This window comes from Styela clava, chromosome 15 (genome assembly GCF_964204865.1).
Source record: "Styela clava chromosome 15, kaStyClav1.hap1.2, whole genome shotgun sequence".
In the NCBI taxonomy this organism is placed as follows: domain Eukaryota; kingdom Metazoa; phylum Chordata; class Ascidiacea; order Stolidobranchia; family Styelidae; genus Styela; species Styela clava.
This window is the reverse complement of record NC_135264.1, coordinates 14,689,132-14,701,875: the sequence shown is the minus strand read 5'-3', so window position 1 is coordinate 14,701,875 and position 12,744 is coordinate 14,689,132. Positions and strand designations below refer to the sequence as shown.

The following is a 12,744-nucleotide window of genomic DNA, read 5'->3' as shown; positions in this document are numbered from 1 at the left end:
TTAACCTGGTACACACACTACAGGAGTACCCAAGATTGATATTTAGTTTTAACCAGTCCTAAGATTCAAAACCTCACAAGACGCGTTGAGATAGCATATGTTGCTTGAAGGTATTCCGACAAGAGCGTAATCAACTCACACCGCAATACGGAAGATGACTCGTAATTCAAAACAATGGAATCGCAACATTTGTGTAGTGTGTCACGCCATAATACTGCTGTAAATAGATCAATTTCCAAGGCGATTCTGCACTTTAAATGTGTTAGTTAGTAATTACCTAACGACCCAAATTGTCCGGGCATTCGGAGCGATGGTTCCCAACCTTTTCGAAATATTCCTCTCTTTTCATATTTTGTATTTCTTTATTCCTTTCTCATTACATATAAAAAACTCAACTCGAAAATAAACAACTGTTTTCGTTATTTGTTATCCTTAATGGGTACTTAGATGGTGCAGCGCATACTGTAAAAAAATTAGTAATTTTACAGCCATTTCTTTGTAAAAAATACGACCGTTCGGCAGTATTTTGGACGAGCAACTATTTATACGTATTTTTACATCATCGTGTTGTGATTTCACCGCTTGTACGATGTAAAATTACATATACTGTTGCATAATCATAAAACAAACATACGGTTGTTAAATATACAATGAATTATACGTAACACAGAAAAACAGCTGTACTGAAAACAACTATCTCGCGGTTATGTTAGAATAAGTCCACTAGGTAGTAATCAAATACATAGAGTTCAGAAGACAGTCTTCCACATATTATCAGCAAAATGCATGTCAATGAAAAATACATTGGTGGGACGAATTTGGTCCCAAACCAATACGAATTTGGCTACGCGTCATAAGGCGCAAGTCATACAATGCTACGTAAACCTCCGGCTTCGTATGTTATCGCGACATAGAATTTATAGCTTATGATAAACAAATCTTAATATTGCACTCAATATTATATCGAGTGGAAGGATATTTAATTTTAGGCATCATGTAAACTGGTGAACTGACAGCACTTATTCTCAAACGGACAGGCCTACTTGCAGTCACGACTCCAACTACTGTGAATCTAGTAGTTTTGCGCTGTATCGCTATATCTTTTATCGGACCAAAGTATATGCAAATATCTCAGATCGCAACGGATTCGAATTTTGAATTTTCTGACTCCGCCAAAGCCTGACGTAATTTCCCGCCAAAATGGCTGTTTAGTGCGGATTCCAGTTTCGCTAGGAAGCAGCTTGGCTTAGTTCGACTCTCAAAACAATTGAAGTAGCCTAGTTTGAAAGTGTGAACTTGTATATTTTACACTATGGTGCCTGAAGGTTGTAAAACAGAAAGTTTGGAGAAAGAAATACCGTTACCTAGGTTATAAACTCGGGACTATTTATTGGTGCTACATACATGCTAAATACATTCTGTATTTTTATCCACGTGAGCGACGTTTCAAACATGAACTCTCGGATTAGGATTTTATGATTGATGGGGAAAATCCGAGTGTTGGCAAGGGCCACACTAAATGGTTTGGCTGGCCGGTTTGTGGCCCGCGGGCCGCATGTTGCACACCCTTGGTTTAGATCAGGGGTGGGCAAGGTTTTTGAACCAGGGGCCAAAAAAATTCCCACCTAGACTGGCGGGACATGTAACTGTGACGTAAAAGTTACATTTTATGAACAATATTTACAGTGTTACAATTACAAAACCAAAAGTGGAAAACAATAAGCATCTTGCCAAAAATATATTTAATCGCAATCTCAACAACTTCCTGATACTTCCCTAGTATGTGGAGACACCGGGACGTAGTATGTGTACCAGGGTAAAGTTAGCCCATAATTTCAGGTACAAATACTACGGGAGTCACTTGGCTAGTCCCCGAACTCGTAATAGAACTAAAATAAGGAAAATTGGAATGGAATCTTGACCTAACTTTCAACTTGGTACACATACTACGTTCCGGTGTCCGCCATCTTGGTTCGCATACTACGGGAGTATCATTTTTTAGCTGAAACAACAAAATTTGGCAGTGGTAGCATCAGGCGGGCCAGAATAAATTACCCAACGGGCCGCATTTGGCCCATGGGCCGTTGTTCATCCATGTCAGGTTTGGACTCATGAATCCGACATTACTTTCAAGATTACTCCAGAGTTTTTCGATGTTCAATATACATATTCCAGATTTAACGAGAGTAGACTCCTTTACAAGACCCTCACCTAGATATTGGTAAATATTTCTGATTGATAGAAATAGTTTGCAATCGGATTTGATTGTGTCACAACAGAGTTTCGTCTGCTTTGTGCTTCTAACAAAACACGAAATGTTTAGATTATCACTGGTTAGGAATAAAACCATTAGGAAGATACGCATGATGGACGTTTAGAACTGTCGTAGGAACTCCTCTCAGGCACTACTGGTGTAGATACCATTCTAAGCATCGGAGGGCATCTCAAATTTCCTCCAAGCATTCTATGTTGCTTAATTTGTCCACAAGTCGGCCTTTCTTTGTCATCGAATGCTAACATCCATGCTATCAAATCTATGACGTATGAGGTTCCCATTTTCACAAGATGATTGAAATCCCTGTTGATATATTTCTTGATATTCTTGTTCCAGTCATCTGGATCGCTACCAAAAGGATGGTGACCCCCACTCCACATAAAAAAGTAGACAAGACCGAGGGAAAAAATATCAGCTTTTTGGGAAATGATATCCTTGTTGTATGTTTCTGGAGCTCTCCATCCGTCAGTGCCGACTCGTGCATGGGTCAAGGCCGTGACGACTCGTCCGCTTCTCATTTCTTTGCTCACGCCGAAATCAGAAATTTTAAGATGTTTTTCGTCGAGTGTGACCAGTATATTACTTGGTTTCAAATCACGATGAATTATTTTCTTTTCGTGAATGTGAGCGAGGCCATCAACGAGCTGTTTTGTGAAAATCTTTCTGATATCCTCCGTCAAATCTTCACAGCTATTTGCAAATTCACGAAGCGTTTCGTTTCTGCACATCTCCATAACGATGAATATGTATTTCACGGGGCCAGATGTGTAAATACCAGATTGTATCATGCTAACGACATTCGGGTGGCGACTCAGTTTCACTAGGATTTTCGCCTCCTTCTCATTTTCTGTGTTATGCGGTATCAGTTTCACTGCAACTGGAGTGACACCAAATTCTCCGTGGATTTGTTGACCTTTGTAAACGAGACCATACTTCGATATCTTTTCATTTTGCGACATCGAAATTGATTCTGTCAGCCAGACTGTATCTGAAATACGTAATGAAGAGTTTAGACAATTTTCAATCATTACTGTGTTGCCCACAGAGGTAGAATTGGAAGTCAAGCAGTGCCTTTCAAGTTGGGTTCGTTCTGTTTCCAGATTTTAGTTTGGATATTTTGATCTTTTTTGCATTCGGAAGAGCATTTGATAGAAATAATCGGATTGATTTTGTATTTCAACCAATAGTTAGGGGTGTGCAACATTTTTGTCGATGAGCCATATAACATAATCAACTTCAGATATCAAGCCGGGTAAAAATCTGAGTGTTGGCAATTCCCACACTAAATGGCTTGGTGGGCCGGGTTATGTCCCGTGGGCCGCTAGTTGCACATCCTTGTTTTAATGTCTGGTCGAAAGTTTCGGCTGAGTACGCGTCCCAATGTGACGCTATGTAAAGTGACATTCGAGACCGTCGTTTTGCGTTATTAAATTTATATTTCACACATTCATGTTTGAACATAGAAAAACACTAGCTGCCAACTAAACTAACTCACCGTCCCCAGATCCCGTATTGCTTGAGTGCACATTTTGGTCTCTTTCTTGAATAATTGTGACGTTAGAAGCTCCCATTGTGACAATATCTGCGTTAACTGGTCCATTGTATTCTGAACAAAACATATTTAATCAACAAAAGAGTTATGTTCAAATATATGAACACGGAGTAATACCGGTATGCCGTCTTTCACAGCATCCCACCGTACCGCAGTGTTCACGACTTCGCTCGATCGCTGTGCGAGCTTACTGCGAAAGCGGGATCGCCACAATGAGCGCTGTTTTCAATTATGATGACATCATCGCACAAAAAAAACGAATTTCTCGGAGTCCACAGAAATATTTGAAATAAATAAAAATAATAGCGGCGGAAAATATATTCTTAACCACTGTAAGTGTTAAAGCAATTGGTGCAGTTCAAGCGAAAAACGATTTTTGAAAAGTAAAAGGAGGAAAAATACTAATAAAACCATAACAAGCATAACGATCTATATGTCCATTACGTGTCCTGAAAGACGTACGAATTTATGTATCGATACATATCCCGGAAAATAGCTTTTAAAAACGTACTTTGAAAATTGGGAGGGAATGGACCCACTACCCCCGTGTCCGCAGCGCTGATTTGAAACTATTTTATATATTCAATAACTTGGCATTGTCACAGACAGTCAGTGTTAGTTCGGAATTTACCTTGCTTTAGTATCACCATGGTCTGAACATTCAGATTCTGAACTCGTAATTCCGTTGAAGTATGTTCCGTTTTTACAGTTGAACCTTCCGCTAAGGTCGGGTCATCCATCGTTAATTTGCCAAAAGAAGCTTCCATTTTCCTAAATTTGCAGACGCGACTTAATCTTCAACTTCTAAGCGTCAAATGAAGACAACAATGAAGTTAGCTAAGCGATATAGCTTGTAATATTTCTGACTCAGTGTATATTCCTGAAACCGGATGCAATTGCTTATATAAAGTTACTCTAGGTCAGTGTTTCTTAAATTGAGTTCGATCTAACCCCTTGAGCTCGATGAAGCTGTTCAAGTGATTCGACGAAAGCAGTAATTTTCCTTCCCCCTTCCCTATAATTTTGAAGTGTAATACCACACTTAATTCCTAACTTAAAGAAAATTGCGACCTCCTGAAGTATGCGCACCAAAAAAGCGTACAAACTGAACTCAGGTTTTGTAACAGGTTAGGGTTCAAGTTATGCGACATCTTGGTGCGCATACTTCAGGAGCATCTAAATTTGTATTTGAATATATAGAATATGACAAAATTATCAGTGTTAATGGTTTTTCGAATACCTAACACATATGTATGAGTTACAAATAGTTTTATCCATGATAGCAAAATATTTACCACCACCTAAATTTCAAAACACGCCAACCCCCCCTCCCCAATTTTTTTTTTTAATTCTGCTTATATTACGTTAAGAAGAATTTAAAGAAGGGGCCGTAACTAAACCTAAAGTCTATGTTAGTTTAAATTGACTTCAAATTTGAAGAAAACACCAAAATGGTCGCTTGCTGGAATGGTCATTCTAACAATTGCGATGTAAAATCAGAACAAAACGCTACCGTCGAAGGTAACAGGACAATATTATTACAGTATTTAGTTCTGCCATTGACGAGATTCAGGAACTCACACGACGCGCTCAATTAGCATTATGTTGCTTTAAGCAAAGTATTTTGACGAGAGTCTGAACGACTCACGCCGTAACACGAAAAATGATGTCATAATTTAAAACAATAGAAGCACACAATTTGTGCGGTGTGTCACGTAATAATACTACAGAGAAAATGAAAACTACAAACAAAGTCGGGGAAAACTACGGAACGCATTTTGTGATCCCCCTTACTCTTGGAGAAAGTTGTGTACAGATCTCACAACTGCTTACAAGATTTAGATCTATTTCAAAACTTTACATAAAATATCAAAACTATGAATTGTTAAAATAATGTTGATATCTTTTTGCATCTCCGGTTCAACAATGTAACGTAACTGAAGATATGGTCTTTTACAAAAGATTAAGTACTTTTCTCAACGCGGCCCTTTTCGAAAAAGAGCTTCTGGAAGCGGCCCTTGCAAACGAACTTTGCCCACCCTTGGTATAGAAACATGCGCAGAAACAATTTATTCACAAAGTAGCCAAGGTATATGAGTTAAACATAATCAAAAACTGGCTGGGGTAATACATGTAATTTTGTCTTCCAAGCCAGTGGGAATTATGTAAGAGTTGTCCCTTCTAATGACCTGGCGATTCTCTAGACACAAGTGATAAGAAAAATAAACAGCATGGTACCAAGCACTGCTATCAGGATTTATTCCTACGTTTCGGTTGGGCTATTGATTAATACTCTCTATTTTTGCTATCTTGCAAAAGAGCATACTTCCCCTGACTTACTTCCCTGAGTAACCTTTCTATACGCACTTGTATACAGTTTCAAAAATACTCATTGAGTCGGTGATATTACTCGCTATATTGCTCAGATAAGTCCTTTGTTGTATTCATTTGAAGCTAAGGAGTCGAAGAACATGTCGCGTTTGCAGATTTAGGAAAACGGGAAATGCATTCGGCAAACTGACGATGGAAGACCCGACCTTAGATGAAGGTTCAACTTCAAGAACGGAAAATACTTCAACGGAATTACGAGCTCAGAATCTGAATGTCCAGACCATGGTGATACTCAAGCAAGGTAGATTTAAAGCTAAACGATTACCAGTGACTATCTTCGCTATTGAGGCCGTTGACTAGCTTTAAACCCGTGTCCAAAAAATTCGCCGTAGGAAATCTCGGTGCACGGAATTTCGCCGCATAGGGCAATTCGCCACATAAAAAATCGCCGCAAGAGCATTATGCTGTAAAACAAGTATTTTCTTATAAAAACAGTTAGGTTAATATGGCTAGGGTATACTCTTAAATAACGATTTTTTTCAATAGAAATGCACATCAAAAACCATATAAAATATCACAAATACTTGTTTTACAGCAAAATCCTCTTGTGGCGAAATTTCATGCAGCGAATTTCCACTATGTTGTACGTCGCTTACCCTAGGGGTGTGCAACCTTTAATACAAGTGAGTTAGATGTAAATAACTGAGTGAAACCGCACCTTTATTTAGGAGCTTCCTAGTAGTTGCAGACCCACAAATTTATGACATACGTTGTTCGCTTAACACAGGCTAACTGTTATGGCATTTTAGCGTCATAGGCATAAATAATAAATTAGATCCAGGTATAGGATTTCAGTATCGGGGAGCGGTATCTGGTGACGGTGAGTTTAGTTGGCAGCTGATATCTTACAAGACTTACAAATCCGAAATTACAAACCTCTAACCCAGTGGTTCTCAAACTTTTCAAGCCCTTTTTAGAATGTGTTGAGTCTCGCGCCCCACCTCAAAAATAACTAGCTGACAATAAGTTGCAAATAACAGATAGTAAGGTGAAAGTATGTTTTTGTTAACAATACACGGATGAAATGTAAATAATGAAAGAAATGAAAAGTTTTGAAAACAAATAGGCCGGGCAAGATCAAATCTAAGAATTTTATTTTTTATTTTTAATAGCTTTACGCCCTCTCAAAAATTGTCCACGTCCCCCTTGTGGGACACTCCCCACAGTTTGAAAACCACTGTTCCAGCCAGACCTTCAAACCTCCTATCAAATACTCCTACGTATACAAAAATGGATCCAAGAAACGGTTTAGAGAGTATTTCTAATTCGTGAAAATTATTTGTTTTCCAAATCAAAACTCTGAAATCAGCGCAAACTCGACTTGAAAGTTCTCGATGAGTGACACAGTGATTCGCTACGAACCCTTTATTTCCGCTGGTCCAAATCGACTTTTATACCCATTTCATAATATGTAATAACTAGTATATCAAACGTGCAAGAAACGCCCTCAATATCCCATCAGTGGAAAGAGTTTTTTTTGTCGCTTTTTACTAACAGTATATATCCCACGACACGCTATTACGGCTTCCTCCATCACCAAATCCATGCTTCCGAAAAACAAATAACTAAAACTAATCCCATACCCGTCATGGACTGGTAACCGGACGAGAGGCCGTGGTTCGCCATATGGTTAAGCCGTCTAATCGGCTTTCCCCTCCCCCGGGATAAATAGGTAAATCCTATTTCTCTCTACGCTGTGCCGAATATAAGAGAGAAATTTCAATATCCAATATCCCGCTGGAAAAAAAAAAATTTTGTCGCTTTTTACTAACAGTGTATATCCAACTGTTTCTCGCTCGTTCAAGTTACTTATCTTCGAAGTAATGACAAATTTTTTATGTATTTCTAAGATTTGAAATACTTACACAAATAAAATTCACTTAGTAGTAAAATAAAAAATTTACAAAAAAAAAATATGATGACGTCCCGGGGTTACAAACACTCGGATCAAGCATGGATCATAGTTGGATTTCTAAAATGATTTTAGTTGGTGCGGGAACACTTCACAACATAAACATAGACGTAAAATAGCCCGAAAATAACTATTATTGTCATATTATGACCAAGGATGGAGGAGTGAGCATATATGCGGGATCCGAAGACAAAGAGTAAATTATCTTTCTTTTACTTATTTCAGATAAAGTCTGGCTGACAGAAACAATTTCGATGACCCAAAATAAAAAGATATCAAAGTATGGTTTCGTTTACAAAGGTCAGCAAATCCACGGAGAATTTGGTGTCACTCCGGTTGCAGTGAAGCTGATTCCGCATAACGAGCAGAATGAGAGGGAAGCCAAGATCCTAGTGAAACTGAGTCGCCACCCAAATGTCGTTAGCATGATACAGTCTGGTATTCACACATCTGGCCCCGTGAAATACATATTCATCGTTATGGAGATGTGCAGAAACGAAACGCTTCGTGAATTTGCAAATAGCTGTGAAGACTTGACGGAAGAAATCAGAAATATTTTCACAAAACAGCTCGTTGATGGCCTCGCTCACATTCACGAGAAGAAAATAATTCATCGTGATTTGAAACCGAGTAATATATTGGTCACACTCGACGAAAAACATCTTAAAATTTCTGATTTCGGCGTGAGCAAAGAAATGAGAAGCGGACGAGCCTCCACGTCCTTGACCCATGCACGAGTCGGCACTGACGGATGGAGAGCTCCAGAAACATACAACAAGGATATCATTTCTCAAAAAGCTGATATTTTCTCTCTCGGTCTTGTCTACTTTTTCATGTGGAGTGGGGGTCGCCATCCTTTTGGTAGCGATCCGGATGACTGGAACAAGTATATCAAAAAATATATCAACAGAGATTTGGATCATCTTGCGAAAATGGGAACCTCATACGTCATAGATTTGATAGCGTGGATGTTAGCATTCGATGACGCAGAAAGGCCGACTTGCGCTGATATTAAGCAACATACAATGCTCGGCGGTAAATTGAGATGCCCTACAATGCTTCGAATGGTATCTTCTCCATTCTCCGAGTTTCCTGGGATGAAGGTGACGTCCTATCCACATTGTTCATTAAGAACCGAATTTTAATTTTCTTATCCCCGACCAGACAAAATCCCCTTATGCCCCAGGTCACACCTTTAATGGACTGAAAATAAATCGTCGTTTTGAACTAATTTAACCACAGTTGGTAATTGTAGGCGTCATATCAATGTTTCCAAAAGTATGGGTGGTGATCTAAAGTTGGATCGCTTGCAAATCCTCTTGGTCGCTTGTTTTTTAACAAAAACATACGAGTACTACCACGTAAGTAACATGAAAAATAATTTTGCAAGATTTCACAAGTTTATTTTTTAATTAAAGTCGCTACTAAAAAAGGTTTGGAATCACTGCTTTACACTAATTAAGAAACATGTACTGCTATGAATAACATTCTCATGCAATTTGCCAATATAAGAGATTGAACAAGTGGTTTCCTGTTTTGTCTCGAGTTGGTGCACCTAAGACCTTGGCCGTTTAGCTCCTTGTATTTATCGATGTTACAACTTGCATCCTTTGCCGTTTTTTGCAAACACAAGAAGGCAATTTTGAAGAGTTATGTATAAATATGTATTTGAAATCTGAGTTGTTCTAACTATTATATATACTGGTATGATACTCATTCAGCAATAAAAATATTTTAAAATACTCTGTGTGCAATGCTTTGTACTGAACAGCTGCTATGTTATTGTGAAGTAATTGTGTATTATAGACCTATCTGTTACATACTATACTTGGAAGTATACCATTCGTCACATAGTATACTTGAAAGGGGGAACACACTTGGTATTAAACGCAAATATATATAGTACGGTAGTAACTGGAGCTGCGTGCTCGGAGTTTGGCTTGTTTTTACCGGAGTCGATCTCAAATTTTCAAACTGACCGGAGTCGGAATTTCAATGGTGATAATAAGAGTCAAAATATTTTTCGAAAATTCAAAAAAGCATCAAGTTTACTATGAGCCCTAAAAAGTTTTACGCTAATGTTTTCTGGTATAAAAATTTTATTTTTCTGAGTTCGGGTCTGAAGTCGAAATTTGTTACGAAGCGGAATCGGAGTCAAATCCGAGTTTTTATAAAAAATGAGTCAGAAATCGAACTTCCCAACTTCCCTGGCATAACACCGCAACTCCCGAAGTATGTAAACCAAGATGGCGGACACCGGAACGTTGTAGGCTATGTGTACCAGTCTATGGTTAGGCCATTATTTCAGGTACAAATACTACAGAAGTTACTTGGTTAGTCCCTGACCTTGTTATAGAACTAAAATAAGGAAAATCGAAATAAAATTATGACTCAATCCTAACCTGGTACACATACTACGTTCCGGTGTCCGCTATCTTAGTCCGCATACTTCGGGAGTACCAAAACTAGCATATTATCGCCACCTAGCGATAGCGTGAAGAACCTTTTTTTATATTACGAAATTCCACCTCAAACTGCTGTAGATTAAAGTGTGATTGAATCCTAAATGTAATTTCATGATGTCAATGAAATGAATGGAATGGTATTTTAAGACAATTTCATGACGCTCTTACTAATTGTTGAATTATTATTGTGATTTTCAATACAAAACTGTTCAGTTTTATATCTTTGGTAAGATTATAAATATTTTTGAATTTCCCATATTTTCTTTTTATAAGGGGAAAATTTCATATAGGAATATGGTTCGGGGCATGGTGAATATATTTGAGTTTGTTGACGATACGTATATGGCAAACCGACACCTAGATAGAGTTTAGACCAGGGGTGTCCGCGGCCCGCATGAGGTTTTTATATAAATACGGACGTATAAACATATTTAACATAAAATTTTCTGGTATGATATCAAATCCTACTAGATTTGAGGCTGCAATTTCACGCGGCTCCTCCACAAGAAAAGCGCTGTTAACGCCACAGAATATGATTTTGCGGAGGGCCACTCAATATGCGACATCTGTGACAATACTGTGAGTTTTCTACCCATTGTGAAATTAATTAAAGACTGTTTTGAAGATATACAGGCATTTATCACAAAGCTTGAACTGTATAAAACTCAATTTGAATTGAAGAAAGCAGTTCATTTTTTCCATTACTAAATAGCTTCGACAGCAACAATATGGATTTCTATAAATATTTGAGACGAAGTCGCAAAGTTGTTGAGAGCATTTAGAGAGAGATTCGCTTAATTGCAAAATTCGACAGTCTCTTTAAAATTTTGTATGCGTCCCGTTGACATTCGGATAAAAGAGGCCCCAAAATATACGCAACTTGAATTGATGTCCCGTCACCCACTGAAATGAAGATAAGTTTTTCATCCTGAGACAAATGACAATGCGTATTGCGGCGGCAATAGGCACAACGTATATGTGCAAATCTTTCTTTTTGAAATTGAAAATTAAGAAATCGAAGCATAGGAGTAAGCTAATTTTTTTATGCCGATGTAGTCCTACATTGCTTGAGGGTAGTGTATTTTGCATAAATGTTAAGTTGGACTTCTTGTTGTTTGTGTGCAAGTTGTGTTCAGAAATCCGCAAAGGGTTGTGCAATCCAGGCGTTTGATTTAGCGACGCTCAAATTCTTAAGTAAATCGGCAGTCGGCACTGGGCTGGTATTTTAGTTGGGTAAAAACATTTGTGCTTCCAAAGTATCCGTACCAAGATGGCGCACAACCGGAACATAGTATGTGTACCAGGTTATAGTTCAGGTTGTGCGTCATCTTGGTACATATATTTCCGCCAAAACGTTTGCGGCCCGCAATGAATTTCCTCATGTGAAAGTGGCCCGCAACACTAAAAAGGTTGGACATGCCTGGTCTAGACTCCTATAGCAGCGGAAATTTACAAGTATCAACTCCCAACTCCGGGTTTAAAAAATTTCGATTCCGACTCCAGCTCGAACTTTGATAAAATCAAATTTCGAAGAAAAAAGGCAGTTTTATCACCTTTGTATAACAACAACAACAACAAAAAATAGGTACACCCGTAGTGTGTGTACCATGTTAGGGTAGGGTTATACCATTATCTTATTCCGTTTTCCCCTATTTATTTCTATTGTTATCCAAGTGAATAACCCCCCTGCCCATGGCGTAGATTGCAGTTCCTTCACACAACTTGATGTGAAGCAGGCGAACAAAATTAGTTACCTCCATATATATTGGTTATTCAATTTAATTACATTTGTCTTGCTGCACACTTACACAAATATATTTCTGTAACGTTTCGTCTGACCGACGTCAGCCTTCTTTTTAGACAAGCATTTTACAACTGTGACAAGAAACGCAATTGCATGCACATAAATATCAAATGTTGGTCTGTTTCCGATAGAGAGAAATAACTAAGATTGGGACAGTGCCAGAATAAAAGGGTAGCTGAATTTGGATTAAAATCAATAAGTTTACCACAGTGTAGTGAGTGACAATTAAAAAGTAAACTAAACAATTTCTGATAGACTGCTAGAGAAGCTTGGTAGAATAAATGCTTTTTGGATTTTTGTAGAACAATTTAACTTCTTTTATCATCCTTGGAAGACTGAAAATCC

The 12,744-nt window shown here is 38.2% G+C and overlaps 2 protein-coding genes across 2 annotated transcripts; one reads left to right on the top strand and one right to left on the bottom strand.

Annotated features, from left to right (window-relative positions):
- Positions 1-342: 342 nt before the first annotated feature.
- Positions 343-4,682, bottom strand: LOC120334323 (serine/threonine-protein kinase/endoribonuclease IRE1-like). Its single transcript, XM_078120600.1, has 3 exons — positions 4,459-4,682; positions 3,771-3,881; positions 343-3,263 (listed from the first exon to the last, which is right to left on the bottom strand). Exons 1-3 carry the CDS (start codon positions 4,592-4,594, stop codon positions 2,350-2,352), a joined length of 1,161 nt encoding a protein of 386 aa, XP_077976726.1. The 5' UTR covers positions 4,595-4,682; the 3' UTR covers positions 343-2,349.
- Positions 4,683-6,315: 1,633 nt separating this feature from the next.
- Positions 6,316-9,872, top strand: LOC120334491 (serine/threonine-protein kinase/endoribonuclease IRE1-like). Its single transcript, XM_078109362.1, has 2 exons — positions 6,316-6,459; positions 8,356-9,872. The coding sequence occupies exons 1-2, from the start codon at positions 6,351-6,353 to the stop codon at positions 9,273-9,275; spliced, it is 1,029 nt and encodes a 342-aa protein (XP_077965488.1). The 5' UTR covers positions 6,316-6,350; the 3' UTR covers positions 9,276-9,872.
- Positions 9,873-12,744: the final 2,872 nt, after the last annotated feature.